The following is a 22,246-nucleotide window of genomic DNA, read 5'->3' on the forward strand; positions in this document are numbered from 1 at the left end:
AATCCATCAGATCCATGATAATTCAAAAGATTTCCTTTCCGGCTTTTCACAAATTCCAGAGGCATAGAGAAATTTAAAAAATGAGAGATCTGGATCGAGACAGACTGACAGTTCCCCAAAACAGACCGAAACAGACTGACTAAACTGCAAACCAAATTAAATCTAAAATACTTGTTTATACAGTATATGTATAGAAGACTAAAATGACCTACAGTATTATTTCTAGACCATTGTTTCCTTGTATGCTTGGCCATTAAGCCATTGCCCATCACCAGTGACGACATTATCATGTACGACATGTTGACTTGCAACATTTTGACTGTGGCAACATTTTGACTGTGACAGCATATTGATGCTTGGCATTTTTTCGCGCAACATTTTGATGGGCTACATTTTGACATGAAACCCTATGTTCTGGTTCGTTTACAGAATGGTGTTCATTCCTCTGCATGATCTTTGTCTCAGGATGCAAATCTGGCCAATGACGCTTCTTACGTCCTTATGCCAGTTCCAAAGGGGAGTCTGACTCCGCAGAGGTAGGCCTACTTCTCTTCTGTTGGTATTCATTGAGCCCTGCCTATTTGTGGTCTCCTATGGGCTGGGAAGGGCTATTTGGAGAGTCTGCTCCATTTCAATTCCCACTCCTACTCTCCCGTACCTGTTCCATCATGCTACCCATCCTGCTCACGCCCTGTGATTCTTTGTTGAGGGTCTGCCACGACGCCAACAACACCTCCCACGGAAATTCCTTAGGTACAGAAGAAAAAGGAAAAAAAAAAAAATGTTCTCACCAGGCATGATGGGTAACGGAGGAGTATGGATGGGTAGCGTGGGTGAGGGAGAAGGGATGCAGGTGATGTAGGGGGAAGATTCTCTGAAACTGACAAAGCTTCTTTCTCCACCTTTTCTCATATTTTTCCCACTGAGAAAGTGGCCATTTTTCACACACTCTACAAGTGGACTCCTGGGAACATTCAAGTCCCCTAAAAGAAATACAAAATGAAGGGGGTCGACTAACACAGGCAACATGAATTTTCTAAATGATTTGTCTTTGCTTGTGCTTGTCGTAATTCATGTTTCCCATTTTCTTCCACGGTGAGGGCAGAAACAGGAACCCACTTCTATATCACTTGCTGGGGTTCTGCACTTAGAAAACAATCCACACTTTTCCCAACAAAGTTGGTGAATCTTCACAACACTGCACTCCATAGTGTTCCATATAAGATTTGTATAATACTGTACTTATTAATACAGTCAAATTTCTTTGTCGAAAGTCAGGTAAGACTAAATAACTTGCCACAACAGCGCTTGATCATGTGATCAAGTCACTCTGGTTATCTCTTCTGTTTCGCTGATCGAGACTTAATTTCTTATAAGCCAGTAACGAAACTTTGACACAGACCGGCAAAAAATCAGTAGTATGCAAAGGGAAAAGAACAAACCCACATAAAAACACACAAAGTTAAAGAGACCACGAGATGCAGTAGCGTCTAGGTATGTTGTATCACGCACTCGGCTGGAAAGCAATTGAACATGCGTGGTAGGATCAGACCAGGGTAGACTAGGATAAGCAGGAAACTAGTGGATTTCAGTAGAATGAGTCTATATTCAGTCGAGGCATGCGAAGCACAATGGAAATCTCCTATATATGAAGGTGTAGGGAGGATTCGTATTGGAACAAATTAGGTTTTCCCAGTTCATTATTATTGTTAAGCAGTTTAACCAGAAGTCAAAGTTAAAATGTTTAACTCTTATAGGTCTGTTCCAAATGGCTTGTCTTTAATAACAGAATTCAGATTTAATCTAATAACTTGCAAATCTTTTATAACTCAACAGTCAGTCAGATATAAGGTACATCAGCAAGAGAGTGACACCTGAAACCAAGTGCTGTACTGTAGGTGGTGCAGAAATGGTATTATAGTCTTACCCAAGGATGTTCTTTGCACTCCTTGATATGCAACTCCTGTCTCTGAGTCTTCTAACTTAAATTCTTGGTTGGCTGATGCTTGGTAATAGGTTCTTGTACAGCAGTGGCTTGTACCTTATCTATAAAGCAAAACCTTTATAATAACGGTTATTATGTGGTTTGTTTATCAAAGGATACAATAAAAATAAGCTCACTGTAAAAATATTTATTTGTCCTTCACAGACATGGCAGCAGCAGTAGCAGCAGCTACAACAATAATAATAACAACAACAACCTTTGGAGGTGATAAAAGTATTGCTACAGCAGGGGGAAGTGTCCACTAATTGACAGGGCTAGACTCTAGAATATAAGTTTAGCAGTAGAACACTAATCATACAGTAAAAGACTAAATGCATTTTCAATCATATGGAAAGGATCAGCTACAATACAGCAAACTCAAAAGATAGGTGAACACTTCCAAGCCCCATCTCCCCCTTATCCACAAAATAAGCCTCCCTTCATTATGAAAAATTGATGAGCACCTCCCTGTCACAGGGTGCTGTGACACAAACAAAATTTTCACATGTTACCATCACTCAACTCCTGTGCTACAACAATTGACTGTTTCACAGTATTTCTTTATTAGACTTAAACTGCAAGTAAACAGCACTGCTTCTCTTCTGTCTCTTGATTAATTCATTTTTAATTACAGTTTAACAGCTCTGACCATTAAAATTAGTAAATGTAAAATACTGTAGGCTATTACAAAAATACACAAGACTTGAACACTACACAAGTAATCTGATCGAAAAAAAAAAAATACAATTACCAGTAATTCAGTTTACATAAAAATATTGCACCACTGAATATGAGAAACTACCAAATCACGACTCTCAGTTTCACATTACTGTACCATGCTAACTTGTATTGGTGGATGACCAAATACTATGTATTTTCTTGAACAACAATACTCTAAAAAGGGAAGTACTTTCCTTAAAACTGAAAATTTAAATCCACCATAAAAATTTTTCATGCAACGTGACTTACCTTTTTAGCAAGATGAATACAAAACTGCCTGAACACTACATAAAGGTACAGTATACACAGTGGCAGGGCAGTTCTTTTCTGTAGCACTCTCAGAAAGAAATAACCCTAGGACATAACTAGCTATTCAAGGAATATCTTTGGTACACTATGACCTCTCATCAATAATTGTTTAAATTCAAAACTACACTAGCCACTCACGTACTGCACTACGTTACAGTACAGTACCGTACTGTAAGAAAGAATGTCTGTATAACAAATGACGACAGAGGTGACAAAGAGGGAGATACTGAAAAATGACAGGCACCTGTCCTGTCAATCCAAAGGGTTTTTTTTGTACAATGGTCCCTATAATTTGGCAGACAAAATTTCGACACCTGCAGGGTCTTTCATCAGAAGTCTTGTTAATGATCCTGATACACCACTGAACATTCTTGTATAATTTGCTAATGCTTCAGAATGGAAGATTTTCTTTCTACAATATTTGGTGTGATTCAACAGGCCCATATGTGACCAGTGAACAAGTCTGTTAATAGAACAGACAAAGAAAGTATATTTTATAACAGAGAATAGATTAAATTTATCACAGCAAAATAGCACACTATTTAAGACAAGCTCCTTTACAGTGTAGTAAGTAGTAACATGTCTTCGCATTCAAAAGAAACTATGGAATCTATAATCAATATATAAATCACCTTGGAAGTATTCAGTAAGAGAGAGATGTAGAATACCAAAAAGTTACTCAAAAGAAATTCTAAATAGCTCTATGTTGTCATGAAAAACTTAAGCCTTTGTACAAATCTTCTCATCCAATAACTGTTTGAATCCCTTGTACCTTGTAGAATTGCACAATACACAAAAGAAGAAAGAAAATTACTTTGAAAAGCATGTAATAAAGTTTTTTTAATCATGTTACATATAGCACTAACTCTGAAAATTTCAAATTTCTTGTGTTATGCAAAGGGCCTCTGTGAAATTCCACCACTCGTGTCTTTCCTGTATCTATTAATTTTAGTTTGATATATTAAAGGACAGCCAGTTCCTTGTCTTAGCAGTGCATAAACAAGTGACAATAAATGATTGGGAGCCAACAAAAGATAAATAACAATTCATAAGTTTACCCCAAATGTCTTCACAAGAGGTTAAGATAAGATGTGAGCAAATTAATACAAAATATACATGTCAAAAGTATTAAAGTGTTCTAAAAAAAAGCTATTAATATGTTTGTGTAGATACAAAACCTTGTTCTACCCAAAGCAATTTGCAAACTTTGGAAGGTGCTCAAGGAATGGTGCAATTTTTCTTAATCATTTTAGAATGATAAAACAAATAAATATCAAGTTATATCCAGCCATAATTACATCAGCTTAAAATAAAAACTAAATACTGTATCCATATATTACATTTAAATACTGTAGATGAAAAAATAAAGGTAACAGATTTGTCAACATCCAACTTAAAACACAGTAAGCTATCAACAGCAAAACCATACTGGGGCTAGTAAACAGATACATATCTTGTTCGCCTGTAGAAACGGTGATATTAACCCTTGTTTACACTTTCCAAGTCCTGGTCTAACTACCTTACCACATCATTCCCAAGCCTTCCCTACTAATGTTGGCTTGAAAGGTACATGGAATGTAACCATACACTTTCTTTAAAAAATTTACTGACAATTTTACTTTTGTGCTGGAGTCTTCATTTCTGCACTGATCCTTCCTCTTGGAAACAAGCACTGCTTCAGGTTTGTTTTTTTAAGAAGCACAACCATTGCAAGCCTTGTAATTATTTTACAAAGTTATACTCGAGAGATTTTTCACTTTTCAAGTCCAAATGATTTTTTTACATCACCAGTATGGTTTCTGGAAAACTTTTAGTTACTGAGATTTTTCAATTTTATTTGCTGGGCTCCCTTATGGGAACAAGATTCTTTTAGCCACACTCCTCACTTTCTTTCCCCTTCCTAGCAAAATAATATTTTATTTTTTCTCTCTAATTGCTTTATAATTTGCTACTGTGAAACGTAAAATTGCTCATAAGATTATTGTGCTGTTCCTTGGGATTTTGTCTTGTCATATGTTTTCTTTATCAGTGATCAGTGTCTGGCAAACTCATTGCCTGTATGCACTTAACCAACATTACTTAACCCTCTACAACTCTTGTAACATCAAATAACAATCATCTTCTGCCGTTTGAATTCAGTTCTGTATTGAGATGATTCAACATGAAGACCAAATAATTCACCAAATTTTAATGATTTCAAAATTTTTCCCTTCCCTCTTGTCTGCTCTCATTCAACTCATTTTGGAGTAATGAAATCTCCTATCTCCTCTATTAACAATGTTTGTTCACATTTCATCCAACTTGTTTTGGAGAGTTCATAAACTGTTTGCCAAACCCAGTTCTAAAAATTTACATACTGCCAGGAAAAATCTTTTTGGTTATTAAATACTTAAAATTTGTATAGTCTAATTTTCTTGTTTGTAATTTTATTTTTATATGTGAGGTGTATTTTTCTTTACCAAAAGCAAGATCATTTATTTAACAGTAAGTTATTCTTTAATATTTGGTATAAAGCTGTCATAAGTAACAATGGCTCCAGACACAGTTGTTTGGTCCATTCAATAAGTCGACTGTAAGTAAAGAATGGCAACTGTATTGGAGAAAAGCAAACCTTTATATTATCATCTCTGCCATTACCACTGAAATGTGACACAAAACAAATATGGGAAAATATATTATTAACAGATTCATTAGAAATGCACTGTCTCAACATATTTTTCTCTATGTTACATTACAGTGATAATGGCAAAGATAAAAACATAAAAGCTTTACTTTTCTCCAGCAACTTATCACACAAAGTAAGTGACTGTATCTAGATACAGTGTATTCCTCATAACTTTATTCCCACCATTCAAAAATAACTTTCACTTGAAAAAATGATCTTGCTTCTAATAAAAAATATACACCTCAATTATATAAAAAAAAATATAAACAAGGAAGTTAGGGCCATATAATTATAAATTATTTAATATGCCAAAAATATTTTAAATAAAAATTAATGTGAATTTTAATACTATTATTGTATTCACATTAGCTTACCTGGTACATTTACCCTTCTGTCTCACAGAAGTGGCTTAAAGGATTTAGGTTTCACTGAAGTCTATGTTCCCTAAACTGTATTTTAGCGCTGTGCAGAAATACAAAGAAAGAAACATTCTTGATGGCTCAATCTGCTGGCAGACAAGCTTAACACTTCACACAAAATGTAGGTCTTCAAATGCTTGTAACTATTTGTTTGGTTTCCTTTTATAGCTATATTTTATCTTTTTTAATTTTATCTTAACAAAACTGTCAACCTGATGACAAGGCCAAGTTCCTGACAACTAGATACGAATGGTGCCATATCTAGAAATCAACTTCACCATCTTGCAAGGGTGAGAAAGACATTTATCATTACAAAAAAATATCTCAGAGTTCCGACCAAGAAGAGGAAGTACAACCATTTTACCTCCAGTTCTGCAAAGCGCAAATGATATACATTAGGACATCTGTAAGAGCTGATTTTTGGAGTTTCCAGCTGAAAGTCTACTGCAAGTTTCTTGATTTTCATCAACCTCCCAAAATGCTAAACTACAGTATATACTTGATCTGTGGGACATGAGAAGTGTACAGAGGCAGCACTGACTTCTACTGAATAATCACAGATGAAGACAAGGATCACATATTTCAAACAGGAAAGGGATCACATACATCAAAAGATGAAAGATAAATCAAACGAAAAGCACAAAAGCATGAAAATATGTGCAGAAAACAACAGGAAATACTTTTCATAAAGGCAAAAGCAATGATGAAATGAGAAAAATTTAAAAAGAAACTTCAGAATAAAGAGGTTGGGGCAGGGGCTATGAACTTCACTACAAGGTAGAACAGTAAGAATTTAGGTGTCTCAAAGCTGTAATAATAGCATTTGAAGAACCCAATAAAAAAATTTGAGGTTATATTATCATACTTTCATAATTCATGAGAATTAAATTTCCAAAATATGGTATTTAATGCCATAAACAGCCTTCAGGCAACAGAAGCAGAATACTCCTACCCTTATTTCAGTAAAAGATCTATCAACTTGTACAAGATTTGGAGGTAAATATGCCAAATATGAATACTGGTTTTGACTGCAAAGCCATATTCATTGAACAAGCCAAGATTTTGCATTCACATATGACCAGTGGATCTTCATCAAAAGTTTTCACTAAATATCCTACTTTTCCATTTTTTTATTAGTCCTATAAATCTGGCAAAAATTATACAGAAATGTTACATAGCTTGTGAATATATGGTAAACTTGTACAATCGATATCAAGCATTTCCAATTACAGCCACAGTCTCGAAAAAGTATATTTTTTTGTAGATTTTCATCTGCATTATACAACCTGATAACTGTATCTTTTGTAATGACCCAACTTAATTCTTAAAATCATTAAGAACATCAACTTCACATTACACAAACAGTAACTTCAGTACAGTGGTGCATTGAGCAACATGGTTTGTGAAAGTTTCCCCTTCAGACAGTACCTATGAACTGTAAGACACAAATCTAATCTATAATAGTACTGCAAAGCTATAAATATATCATTAACAACTGCGGCCTGTATAAGTCAAGACCTCTCTTACAGAAAAAAAGTGTCTATATTCTACACACAGAGCAACATAATAGAAAATTCTAATTAGAATAGTGCATATACAACAGACGTCCTTCACATGCCAAAGCCATATGGTGGAAATGTAGAGGATCACAGGAAATGATAAAAAATAAACATGAAAGAGAGATTCAAGTAAAATAAAATACTCCATTTTTGTAAATCAACAGTCACCTTACATCTCCCCTAAGAACCAGACAAATCTCTGGGTAATACACTATTACTAACAAGAAAAGATACATAATACCATAAAAACACAGTACCTACAACAGAAGTGTGATAATGCACCAGGGCTTAAAGGTTTCTGGGACATTTATGTCTGTGACATGGAACAGTCAAAATTTTGAAACAAAATTCTCTGCTATTTTGCACTCATAATTCCACAAGAAACTGTACAAAGATATAAAGGCTTTACAGCTTGAAAAAAAGAATTTTTTTATTGCTCAAGATGATTTTCTCTTTCAATTTTGAGCCACAACACTAATTTCAACAATGAGTCTACTGTTCTTTAACTGAACAAATACACAGTAATTACCATGCAAAATAAAGACACTAGATTTTTTCCATAAAATATAACAATAAATACAATACTGAACATTTAAAATATTTACTATTTAGCACACAGAAAAGCCCAGAGTAGGTCTGTAGTCTGGTTAAATTATTTTCTATAACCATACAGAAGGGAATGCAATTTTTAGAATGGTTGACACTGATTTCAAAAATAAAAATGTCAACTAATTAAAAGGGCCATTCCTTCTCCCATGCCTTGTAATAATTCTGTCTTCACATCCTCAGATGCTTGTGTGATGAATTTCTTCTCTATCTGATTCATCATAAGAACTAGCCTTGCATTTTCTTAGGGAAAACATGCAATGCAATATCTACAGAAATGTTTAATACTAGAATATGTTGTGTCTTAATTGAAATGAATGCTGGAATGAATGGAATTAAGAGTTGCCATGTAAGTTGTGTAGAAAACAAGTTACTGTATTGCACAATGATGTCAGTTGATGCCACTGGTGAGAATAAAAATGGAGCATACTAAAAAAAAGTGAATAATTTTAGTTCCTTCTTCAACCTACAAAACAATGAAAAGCAGCTATTAGCACACACTTGTGGAATATGTTTACTCAGAATCTTAAATAACATTAACTGACAAAAACATTACTTTCTTGTACTATACTTATGCAGGTATATTTCCTAGTAAGGACTACCTTCATTGTAAATACGACTGAAACTTCTTATTTGTACCTGGAAAAATGTGAAACCTCAACCACTGGGGAGCAAGTCCAGGTTCCCTGTAGAGAATGATTCAACCCAAATACTGTACTTTATGTTCTCAACAGAATAAAATAATGGACAGTATATTACAAGACCTTTCAAAATTTTGTAAAACTTAACAAAATACAGAACTCAGCATCTGAAAAAAATTTTCTTTAATGATATCAAAGATGATAAACTCACAAAATGTAACTTTTTCATATCACAGTATATTTCACATTAATAGGGAGTATTAAGATAAAAACTGTTGGTGTACAGATGAAACCACAATATTTCCATCAAATTCAGCATTTCCTCATTATAAATATATTTTCATATGATGTATTAAAAAGTGTATAAGCAATAAACCTAATACAATCATCTACAGCCATCAGCATGTAAAACCACACTCTTTTTAACACAGTATAGCCGTAGTAAAAAGTTAACAGTTCTTGAAAACATGAATAGCAGATGCGCTTTCTTTATTTTACGGAAGGGAGTTGAGAGAAAGGTGATTGCAAGTCATGAGGTGTGAATACTCTAACAACTACAAATTACTAGCCAAGAATTAGAGCTTATGTAATGCCAAAAAAAAAGAAATAGTCACATTAAAACTGAGCTTTTGATAACATGCAGTTTTATCATTAATTTCAAAGATTCAATGCCCTTTTCCCAATGAGTTGTAAAATAACAAGAAGTTAATTTTTATAATATGAAATATTGTATTCTGCTTTATAAGAAAGAAGGAAATGCTAACATCACATACAATCGTGTACCTCAGCCTTCAAATATTTTCTTCCCACAACTACCCTTGAAACTTTGACTCTTTTGGAAGCACAGCAGGGTAAACAGACCACAGAAAGGCAGCAAATGTAAAAATGACTTTCTTTCATAAATATGGATCATTGGCCTTCCTAAAATCTCTTTTGCAGTTGGGGAAGCATTTCATGAACAGTACCCTTAATCATTACTTAATGAAATTAGATCTTTGTGCACCGAATATAACCATCAGAGAAACTGCTCATACCATGGTAAGCAAATATTGAAGTTACAGCATCATGTCAAACTTCACATTCTTTCATGGCAATACCACAACTACTGTCCTTCTTTAACAATAAATGGTAACTCCATTTGTGTATAAACTGTTATTACTGCAATAATTTTATCATTTTGACAATGAACAAAATTTATGAATATGTAAAAGTAACCTTTGCTGCAAACAAATGTCATACCATCATACACATGAAGATTCTATTTATACTTTTTACTATCACTATTGAGACATGATGCACAAATAAGATATTTATGTTGCTCTGTGGCAGAGGATACTACAACAAACAGAAACATCACATAAGTCCAAATTTGAAGGTGATTGCAGAAGTATCTATTTTCTCTTGACTGCTGCATGAGGATGAGGTATTGCAAAGAAAAATTATCTCACGTAAAATGAAAATACTGAGACTTCAACATAAGAATGCAAAGGTATTTCAAGAGATCAAGGGGAACAGATTATGGAAAACCAAGATCAACTGTGATGAGATTTAAGCCACTTAAATAGCAAAAATTTAAAATTTCTGTATACACTGGTGAAAAAACTGGAACTAACGAATCCCATGCATATCCAAAACACATATGAAGCTACAAATATCAGTAAGATTTCTATCCTCCACTTTGGTGTCAGTTCAAATTCATACCCAAGAAATGCCACATGCAGAGGCAAAACGGTTGGGGCATGTAATGAATAGCTAATATTATGTCATGTTAAGAGAAGACTCCCAGAGAGGAGGAAAATGCTTGGTCTTTCAAGATGTGATTCAAACAGCATGTCAATACTGTCTACAGTATATGAAAAGCCTATAAATTGTACATAAAATACGGCAACTTCTTGATTACACGAGGGTGAAATGCTACAATCACAGCAGGAAACCATTCAGTAAAAGAACCAGCAAGTTTACTTTGACAAATTCATACTCAGACAGAAAAATTAAATACTAAATATTTTTGTCAGTGTAAAAATTTTCAATTATTTTAAGTAATTTTTACCATTCACAGTAAGGGGCAGATTGAAGATATGGAGAAAATAAAGTACAGCAAACTTGACACCTGTTCATTCCTTGTTCTGATAATACATTTTAAACCATAAATGTCAGAGGAAAATTACAGTTCTGTGCAGCTTCATAAAGGACAAACAAGTATTCAAAATTTTTCATTTACTTCAGAAAGTTATTCTACAATGAAGAGCCAAATACAATTGAAAGACACTGCTTAAATACAGTAGCTTCTTTATCTATTACCCATTATCATCAGTTTTAGAAGTTTTGATATAGGATCAAGAACTAATTTTATGGACTCTTATAATTAGATTAGGAATGACAACACAAACTGGTAAGTGTCGTCTTTATTCAAACTGTTGCACACAATTTTACCAAATTTTTAATTTTGAGCAAAATTTAACCATAATGCCTTTTAATATCACATTTAAACACTAAGTAAATTAAAGATTACTTTGCACAAACTGCATATACATTAACTGTAATTAGTAAATTCAAATCTCAAACATCTTTTGAGCAACATTATATCTTGTAATGTACCTGTACTCAGGATCAACAAAGTTGATAATTGTACATGTCAAAATCATACTGGAAGGATTAAAACTGTGTACAAAGGGAAGTGATGCTGAATATATGATACTAATACCGACCCAAAAAATAAGTTATTTCATCTGGTATTATTTACATAACAACAGACTTAAGCAGTACTCGAATACTATGATTCAAATTTTTGCAGTTATTCACAATAAAGTACAGTACTTGTGAAAAAAGTAAGTTTTTATTTGTTTCATTAAACAAATCAGTGATTTGGAAAATAGAACTTACATTACAGTATTTGATTATTACAATAAGAAACTCTTATATCCAAATTTTGAAAATGAACATCTCAAGGTATGCTCTTATATCCAACACTCAATATCATATTTGTGTGATCAGCAATAATTTTTTGGTCAGGCCTCCTCCACTAGATATAAATTAGTTTAAGGATCAGTACATTATGCTGCAGACCAGAAAGTCTGGGCCACAAATAAATCCTAAAGCCCAGGTTATGAAGGTATATGAATATTCAAACAACCAATGAAAATAAATTATGAAAAATAATCAAGGGTTGTAAAGAAAATTTCAACTCTGTCACCATTTCATTGCTTCCATCTTTTGGCCTGTGATCATAGAGAATTAAAGCATTTCATCACCTACATTTAATCTTATTTCCAGATCTGAAGTGAAGAAGTCACAAAGAGTAATTTTGTATAGTAATGTAAGAGTACTTCCTGGGGTACCTTGAGCCACTTCTCATCTCAAACATCCAAAACAGATCTCAGTCATATTAAGATGAGCCTATATTAGGTAATACATATACGCTCATTTTATGGTTACAACTTCATCATAACTAAACGATATCAACTGGATGTTGAAATCTTTTACTTAAATAACTAAAGCAATCATATTTTTCCTGAGTTGTTTGAAAAAAATACTATCAAACCAGACAATTAACACTGGTTTTGCTAAGAAAGAGAATAAGACAAAAATAGCTTCCATGACCATTGCACTTATCCTGGAGTTGCAAGAAATTAGATTTTCCATGGGAAATGCAAATACTGTAATGGATCTACGATGGTGAACAATTAAACTTCAATGGTTTCAGAACGGAAGAATTGATGGAATGTACTGTGGTTAAATCACTTCTGATATCGTTTGATTCCCTATGAGAGTCCAGAATGTGGCTCGGAGGCTGTTAAACTGATTTACAATGATAGTGCACAAGTACTGATAAAATAAACAGCAGTCAACTGAAAATATTAAAATTTCAGAAATTTGACTCAGCCCAGTACATATAACAAAAGCTGTACTGTAACAATAAAACCAGGAGTAGGGAGGCCCGCTGCTTCATTACAAATTCACAAATCTTTCAAACAGAAACACAGGACAACAACAACTTAAAACTGTAACTATATTTATGAAAATTACTTTATATCATATTCCTCAAAGCAATAAATAAATATGGAATCTATCTGCCAATTTAACAACATTTTCTTTTTCTTAACTATACCATATATATGTTACCATACTAACAAACAACTTTTCAATACTGCATTCTTATATTGCAAAAACATCACATATCTTGCTGTAAGGGTTATAGAAATATGAATAAAACCATTCAAACATTTGTAGGTGTCTGTTCTGGATACTTATAAGTGTAGTGTGTTCAAGATTATACTTTGCAAATGACTTTACCGTATATAAATACAAATCTATCATAAATAAAAATCTCATTAAAAATTTGTCAAATATACAATCTCTGCCTTTATATACAAAAGTAACACTACTTTCTTGGACCCTAGATCCCATCGCACAAATCAAAAGATGGACAAGATTCATGCCCTTCCTCTCTTATCCCTCAGCTTTGCTAAGAGCATCATTACCTTTTGAAAATGCATAGCAGAAAGGTTACCAGATCACATAATTGAAAGCCAACATTATCTCTAAATCTGTAACCTTACCACTCACATATCACCAATATGGTAGTCTTTTAACACTGAACCTAAACGATCCCTAAAACATCTTTCCAACAGGTTTAGGCTATGACACAAGCAGCACTTCCTTCATCTTCAATAACAGGTAAATCTTTCTGGCTACTTGTTAATTCTTCTGAAGATGAATCAAATGATGCCTCTTCTGGAAGAGTCTCTACAGTACCTGAACTTTGTCGGGGCATGAGAGACATCTTTGGGACATTTGTTGTTAGCGGTGCCAACGATGACGGTTGCTGTTGTTGGAACGTTGGGGATTGTTGTAGCTGCTGGCTTGGCAGAAGGGGCTGCTGCTGATTTGCCTGATGTGATGGCGGAGGGGGTGTCGTCTTCACAGATGACCTAAGAATAGAATCTTGGCTTGGGGAGGGCTCGGACTCATGGCTTGTAGAGGGAGGACGGGAAGAGGGAGGACTGGGAGTCCTTGATGTTTCACGAGTACTGGCTAACCGTTCCAAAACTTTCACTTGCCCCATTATTGCTCCAAGAAAGTTTTGATAACCCAAACTAAAAAAGGAAAACAAAGACTTTTAACTATTTTTGCATCAACATTCCACTGCTGATATGCATGAAATAATGTTGGGCGATACCCATGTCTCTTTCATTTATTATGACGTGGCACATTGTAGATGGTACTTTAGATTCCTTGTAATGGCCCTCCTGCCCAGCTGCACTGCTTTCTGTCTTTTACTTTTTATCTGTTCCCTTTGGTCTCTTCCCACTTAGCTATCCCACTTCTTCAACTTTACCTTACTCCAATTTTCATCTTTCATTTATTCTTAACGTCCTGATGATGTCATCTGATTTCCAGAAGTGGATATTCTGATGACAGTAGTGACATCGACAGAAAAATTTTTAATTGTAGTTGTTAATTAGGGTACAGGTTTACAATTCTTTATTCATGATTCTAAAATCCAAAAAGTTCAAAACCAACATTCTTTTTTGTAAAGGGAAGTTTCCACTTTTAAATGTCAAATACAGTACTGTATTACAGTTGTACTTAAAAAAATTACAATTTTAATATCTATTTTACCTCCTATATACAATCATATTGCATATATTATCATCACAGTATTAGAATATAAAATAAGGATATTGCAAACATGTAACATTTGCAGTCTGGTAATAAGTCCATTCTCAAATCATCAGCTGACTGAGTTTCATCACCATCATCATTGCCATGTGCTGCTAAATGATAGCTGATTGAGTACTACCAACATTCTCACTGCCATTAGTTCTAGGCGGGTCAAAATATGAAAAAAAGGGGGTCAACCCCAACAAATTGCTAGAAATTGTTTTTGCTTGTTTTTGGTTTCCTGATATCTGTAGATTAACATACTAAAAGTCTACCAAGATTGGACTACCGGAAAGTGGGTAAAATTGGGTCAGTTCAAAGATGGGCGCCAAAATTTGAAAATTCATTGAATATGTTTCCTTATCGATAACTCGGTCATTTTCACCCAAAAACAAATAAAGTAAGAATGTTTTCCTATGTTTTTGAGTTTGTTCTTTCAATTGGAATTGGTTTTTATTTGGGTGTGGTCATGCCGTGGGGGTGCATTGAGGGTACCCTACCCCAAAATGGAATTTTGTCGGTTTCATAGGGAAGTATTTGTCCTCAAATCTAGTCCAAACTGGCAAAACAATGCCTTTTCATTTGTTTTGTTCCTCTGTGTCTCTACAACTATACATCAAAAGTTTACCAAAATTGGAGGGCTTGAAAGCGGGCAAAATTGAGCTTATTCCAAGATGGCCGCTGTGTTGAAATGACCCTCGGACTTAGTTTTCATTCCTTGACTTGCACAAAACATGCCTGTTTTTTTAAGTATTCATTTTATCTTAACTCAGATTCACTTAGACATATAGGATGTCAGGACCATTTGGACACTGTCATCGTCCGTCTCTTTCGACATACAATCTTGCGATGCAAGAGTTCACAGAACTATCATTTACTTCCAGTGAGCAACATAAAGAATCAACAACACCAAGGATACAAAGAGATCAAGAAGACAGTGTGAAACTCCTGCAGAAACTTCTTGACTGCAACCCATTCTCCAAAGATTCTGAATTAAGAAATGTTGTGACTGGGGTAGTGGCCAATGAAGATGTTAATGTGCATGAATATGAAGCTGTGGGCAAAGCGATAGTACAGAAAATGATCGGCCAGCCAATATTTACCTATTCCTTTAAACGAAAGGATAAAGTCAAAACTCTTGGCTACTCTTCGTCAGTGAAAGTTAATGCCGATCAAGTGATCAATCCTGAACTCCTATTTCAAAGATTTCTTGTTGTGTCACAAGCTGGGGATTTAACATTACAGGATATTATGGACTATGAACTCAGTCCATATCCTCCCACTCTTTTTGAAGCCAAACACGTTTTTCAGAAAGCAGACAAGCCTCAGTTGGCCGAGGCTCTACGTGATTTTGTGAGTCAATCCTCTAGTAATGCTGTGATTACAGAATCGATACCTGAATCTGAACATTTTGTTCTTGATGGAGGATCTCTCCTGCATCGCTTATCATGGAAAAGTGGGATCAGCTACGGCAAAATTGCTGAAGAATATGTCAATTTCACTTTTTCCAGGTATGGAATGGCTACCGTAGTTTTGATGGATACAGTGGTGAGCCCAGTATCAAGGACAATGAACACCAGAGGCGACAACGTAAATCACACCAAGTGGTGCGTTTTGACTCAACACTGTTTTTTCAGGGAGAATGGAGGACTTTTTGTCTAATGGTTGCAATAAACAACAGATGATCAACCTGATCTGCGACAAACTGAAAGACAGGGGATGTGAAGTTATCCATGCACATGGAGATGCAGATGTTGACATTGTCAAAGCTGCAGTGGCATCTGCAAAACACAGAGACACAACTTTAGTTGGAGAAGACACGGACCTTCTAATTCTACTTTTATACTATACAGAAAGGGAAAGCAAAAAGCTCTATTTTCGATCGGACAAACTGAAATCTAAGTATGTTTACGATATCTGTTCTCTGAAAGAACTCCTAGGATGTGAAGTTTCCAGGCAGTTGCTTTTTGTACATGCGTTTACAGGTTGTGACAGCACATCAAGAATTTTTGGTATTGGTAAGAAGGCTCTATTTCAAAAATTGATCAAACGTGACTCTGTCATTAAGTCATGTGCGGCAGTCTTCACCACAGCAGATCAGGAATTGTCCACGATTGTTGATTCTGGATGCAAAACTTTTGTTTCTTTGTATGGAGGAAAAGTTGGGACACCCCTGGCAAACCTACGAAACACCTTGCTTGCGAAAAAAGTATCATCTGCAAAGTCATTTGTAAAACCCGAGAAGCTGCCGCCAACAGTATCTGCTGCCAAGTACCACTCACTACGCACATTTTATCAGATCATTGTGTGGATGGGAAAAGACGGAATGATGGACCCAAAGAACTGGGGTTGGAAACAGGAAGATAGCTTTTGTTGCCAGTTATGACAGACCAGAAGCCAGCTCCTGAAAGGCTACTTAAAGTGATTCATTGTAACTGTACATCTGGCTGTTGTAATACACGTTGTAGTTGCAGGAAGTGCGGTCTTCCATGTACATCCGCATGTGGACCTTGCCAAGCCGATCTTGTTTCAACCCAAATAATGAATGTACAGGGGACCCTGACGCAGATGCTGATGACAACCGTGCAGACAGTGCTGTATTTTAAACCACAATGTTGTGAGCAGAACACTGGCATAAAGGCATTTAAAATTGGTTGATGTTAGTATTAACTTTCTGTTTAAGTTGTGTTTCCGCTATGCAATTATGTCATAATACCGGACCATCTCATAATTAACTGATGAAGCAGAAGACTAAACTCGGTTAGTCTAAGGGTGAGGGGAGGTTGAGGATTGTTCAGGTTGTTGGCATCACTCATGTATTCTTTCAGAGGTCATTATGCCAATTTACCTTGGCGTTTTAGTCTCTTGAGGAGGGGAGGGGTTAATGGAGAGACTAACAAGTTAAGTTTTGTGTGGCATCAGCTGATTTTGAGATGGTCCCTAACGTCATGTGTTTATCTTTTGTGTCACATGGAAATCATAATCCATAACTTATCAGAGTCTATGGGATGTCATATTTTAGTTCATCGAAAGTCAATATTAACCAAATGTTACAAGGTTTGACACCATGTATGACAAGTAGTGTATATTGCATGGCTTATAACTGTGACGTATGATCATGAGGGTGAGGGTGAGGCCTTTCAAATTTCTGGTACCCATGGTATTTTTTCATTCAGATTAATTATGAGGGGTCAATATTTGGGTTTACTGCAATTTTTACTGTCCCGAACTACAAATCAACATTTTACGTCATTATGGCGTAATATTACGTCACAGGCTTGTCTAATGATGTAATCATTATCTCATTTGAATCTTAGCTATCATATTTATATGTGTTTGTAATACATTTATGGGGTCTAAAACCAGCCATTTAGAAGTTTGCTGTTCATTAATTGTTCATCGGCAGCCATCTGGGATATTATGTAATTTTACCACTTTCCGGTTGACCAAATTTGGTAGACTTTTGGGATGTACTAAAGTAGCCCCATACAAACCAAAATAACCAAAAAATGTTTTCTAGCAATTTTTTGGGGGTCAAATCCTATTTTGACTTGACTATTCCTAAATGAAGCATAATTCTGAGATAGATTTTTATCATAAATTAAAAAAGCTGGGTAAAAAACAGGTTTTGACATGGGAAAAACCTATTTTTGGTAGTTGCTGTTGAGTCCTCAAGGAGTTACCTTCCATGGTCTACCAGAGCTCCATGGTGACCAAACTAATATCAAAGAATTCTCTCTAGTTGGTCTTTTGGCCAGGTATTGTGTTGTAATGATTAACATTATAACACATGATAGAGTATATAATGGACTCAAAGATAAGAGGGCACTTTCCCTTATCTTCAGTGAAGCTGAACCCAGTTTTCCAACGTCAAAAGAACCTGCAAGAGAAGTGACTATTACACATGCGCATCCGCCTTCTTGTTTACAACCAGGCTGTTAAAAGACCAAGGAGCCATTACTCTCTGTTGTTCAATGCAGGTTGATCCCTTGCCCAAATCCCATGCCTTTTCATCAGGGAAGTGGGAGGTTTTGAGAACTCAACAGTGGCTACCAAAAATATCTTTTTCCTACGTCAAAACCTGTTTTTTGATAACGTAATTGCTGTTTCGTCCTCAAGGAGCTTTACAAAGAAATTGACAGGTGACGAAAAAGGCTTAAGCTCTCGATTTTTAATCCCAACACCCAAAAGAAAATATCATTTCCTGTCCAAGGTAAAGCACCAGAATTCAAGTCCCATTCTTTATTCCAAATACTCTTCAGGTTTTGATACAAAGGAACAAGAAACTATACACTAACTTACGTTTTAGGATGTAGTTCTACAGTGGCTTACCTAAGTATGCTGGGTCTGGTTGTAGTACTGTCGCCCCTCTCCCAGCGATAGTTAGCATACTCACCGTCAATATGACCACTGGTTTTCTGCCGCAGCACCTAGGGGTTAAGACTAACTATGCCACCTACTGATACACAGTGTAGTCAAATTTGTTTGAACATGTGGCAATGATTTAACTGATGACCACCCTGTACCTTCAGAGACTTCTTCGAAAGAGACATTTCTGAAGAAGGCCAAAGACGTACTTACTTTCCTAACATCATGTGACCTATGGAAAGAGTGTGGATTTCCCTTTTTAATGAGAAAACACTACAAACATTCTCAGTCTTTGTAGGGAGAGTGGTTAGTTTGTGCTAGGGTGTAGGAAAACAGGACTTCTGGGGTGTTTGCCATGACATCTAGGTAAACCTTAAGTGCTTGAACCGGGCATAATGTCTTGTCTGCTAAATTGAATTTTCTTATAAGAATGCATTTCCTTTTTAAAGGATCCTCATTCTTGGCCAGGAATGATGGGCCAGGGGACAATAATAATTGATTGTCAGCTATTTGTGTGATGCATCGTCCCCATCTAAGAGAACCCAGTTCACTAATACTGTATGAGCTCCTGATGCTAATGCAATCAAGAAGATCACTTTTGTAGCCTGTGCATTGTGGTTGTATTGGGTCCACTGAATTGAGGGGCTGATAGAAGTCTAAGCACCTTGTTCAGGGACCAAGTAATTGGAAGCCTTTCGGGAGTGGGCCTTTGTAGAGCAAAAGACTGCAGAAGGGAAGTGACAACTTCTATACTGGAGTCAATCCCGAATCCATAAAGCAAGGGTTCCGTTAATGCAGCCTTGTATACTAAGACTGTTGTAACCACAAGGCATTTGTCTTCAAAAGGGTATATAAGAAAAATAAAGTTTCTATAAAAATCTCAACTGGGCTCTCAGTATGGATATAATCTAACCATATCTTCCATACGGACTGGTAATGCAAGATAGATGTCCGTAATTTTTGCACTTGGTACCTAGCAATGTTGAGTGAGTAATTATCATGATAAATATTTTTTAAAAATCTATACATGAAGGTCTCGGCTTAGAAAGGAGACACTTTCCCTCCTACTGTCTGAGATAGAACAGCGGACGACAGTGGAATTGATCTTTTTGTCCGTTGTTGAAGTAATAGGAACCAATGCCTGTTTGGCCAATTTGGGGATATTAAGTACACTATTCCTATGAAGGTTAGTTTGCTCAAAACCTTTGAAATCTGGGACAATGGAGGAAAATTTATCGTCCTCCCCTTGTTCCAGTCTTAAGGAAGGCATCTCTTGCTGTTGCTTGACTGTCCAGGTTTGGAGACACATACATTAAGAGTTTGTGATTCTAGTATGTGGTGAACAGGTCCACTTCCGGTTGTTGGAAGCATGTTGGCTATTATTTGAAAAGAGTGGTTGTCCAACATCCACTCTGTTGAGGCTGTCATTTTCCTTGATAGAGAGTCTGCTATTACAAAGAGACCCCCTGTGAGGTGAACTGCAGACATGTGCCACTTCTTTGCTTGCACCATCCAAAGGATGGCTAACATTACCATATTGAGAGGAGGTGAATGTGATCCAGACCTCTTGATGTAGGATATTGTGGTTATGTTCTCTCTCTTCTGGAGGTTTGACTTTTTGGGAGACAAAAAGACAGCCATTAACTCCAGGAAATTGATATAACAATTCCTGAGTAACTGATCACCTCCCTGCCACCTGACAATCCTCCCAATGTCCTCCCAACCCGTCAACAAGGCATCTATGAGTTTGTCACGCATACAGATGGAGGAGTCAAGGTGACCTGTTTCACCCGAGATTCCTTCCAAATCTAAGGCCAAAGTATCTCCCCAACTCCTTTAATCCTTTGATGAGGTCTGTCTCGTATCTTTTTTCTTGCATGCGATAGCCAGAATTTGTTCACATTTTTAGTTGCAATCTATGTATTGGATCTATTACTGACAGGAACTGCAGCAGGCCCATCATACATTCTGATTGCCATCTGGAAACTCTGGGCTGTGCAAGGAACCTTTTGAGGACTTGCCTTATTCTGCTTTGAATCTGATGGGGAGAGACAACAGGCGTGAAGAGTATCCCAACACAGTCCCAGCCACTGAAAGTATCTGCTGGGCGTGAGGCAGGATGTTTTCAAATTTATAATAAAACCTTTTGACTGTACTGTAGTCTGTTGACCACTGCTCTTAGGTTTTACAAGCACTCTTTTCTTGTGGGCCCCCAGATCTTTTTGTTTGAGATCTCGAATGAATACCATTGCTAGTCTTGAAAAATATTCTTTAGGCAATGTTTAGCCCAAAGGACATGACTTTGAATCTGTATGTATCTTTCCCTATTCGGAACCTTAGGAAGGGGCAGGAGGGAATGGCTATAGGATGTGCCAGTGTACATCTTTCAGATCCATAGAAACTGTGCGAGTCCCTTTTTGAAATGATTCAATGTACTTAGGCAACGGTAATTATCCAAAACTTTCGGCAAACAATGTGCTTGTTCAATGTTGATTGGTTGAGGATCACTCTTCTTTTGGATGAGTCCCCTTTGAGGACACTGAAGAGACATACTTGGTGGCAAATATATGCAAGTTTCTCTATGGTGGCAAATATACGCAAGTTTCTCTATAGGCCCCATTAACAGGACCTTTCTGTACATATAAATAATACTGTCCCCCCACATGAAAAACTTCCATTGTCTGTGATGTCATCAAAGCTGACCCCCAACCAATATAATTCCTCTTGGTATCTGCCTCCTCCTCTGCCTTCACCTTTGATAGACATTCCAGGTGTTGTTTTTCCTTTTTCCCCCTATGAGATGGTTTTTGGTCCTTGTGAAAAAGGATGGCCTTGAAGTTGTTGTTGTCCCTTTGCAGAGAATTGTCCCTTCTGACCACCTACCTGTTTTTTGATGAAAAATTTTTGGGGGTGACTGAAGGATTATATGATTTTTTATCAAAGTGACCCTTTTTTGGGGTTGAGTAAAGGGAAATTTTGGGTTCTTTGTTTCCTGAATTCCTCTTTTCCCAGAAGAGCATAAACTGTACAATTCTGTTAGTGGGCATGCTTGTTGAGTTGAGCGACAACAGACTCCTCTAACAGGTCCTTACAGAAGGGGTTAGAATGTAATAATGCAGTGACATTGGAGAGTGATTTGATGGAGCTCTCCAATGCTTCCATTCGCAATTTTATGTGCCATTCTAGGAAGTCAAAGAGTGCTTTCCATCGGGTTTTCAGAAGACTTTTGGTCTCAGCAGCAAAAATTATCCTGGGATGTTCTGGAAGCCTTAAGATGGCAACTTCCAGCAAGGTGGTAAAGGTTATAATGC

General features: G+C 36.2%; 1 protein-coding gene across 8 annotated transcripts in view; it reads right to left on the reverse strand.

Moving 5' to 3' along the window:
• Nucleotides 1–12,990: 12,990 nt before the first annotated feature.
• Nucleotides 12,991–22,246, reverse strand: part of Rich (Guanine nucleotide exchange factor subunit Rich) — a 256,565-nt gene continuing 247,309 nt past the window's right edge. For all 8 annotated transcript variants that reach the window (XM_067108968.1, XM_067108971.1, XM_067108969.1 and 5 more), the window contains one exon: nucleotides 12,991–13,999. In XM_067108968.1, the coding sequence (XP_066965069.1) occupies nucleotides 13,537–13,999 (463 nt within the window). In that variant the 3' untranslated portion in view covers nucleotides 12,991–13,536. The remainder of the gene's footprint in view (nucleotides 14,000–22,246) is intronic.

This window comes from Macrobrachium rosenbergii, chromosome 9 (genome assembly GCF_040412425.1).
Source record: "Macrobrachium rosenbergii isolate ZJJX-2024 chromosome 9, ASM4041242v1, whole genome shotgun sequence".
NCBI classification, from domain to species: Eukaryota; Metazoa; Arthropoda; class Malacostraca; order Decapoda; family Palaemonidae; genus Macrobrachium; species Macrobrachium rosenbergii.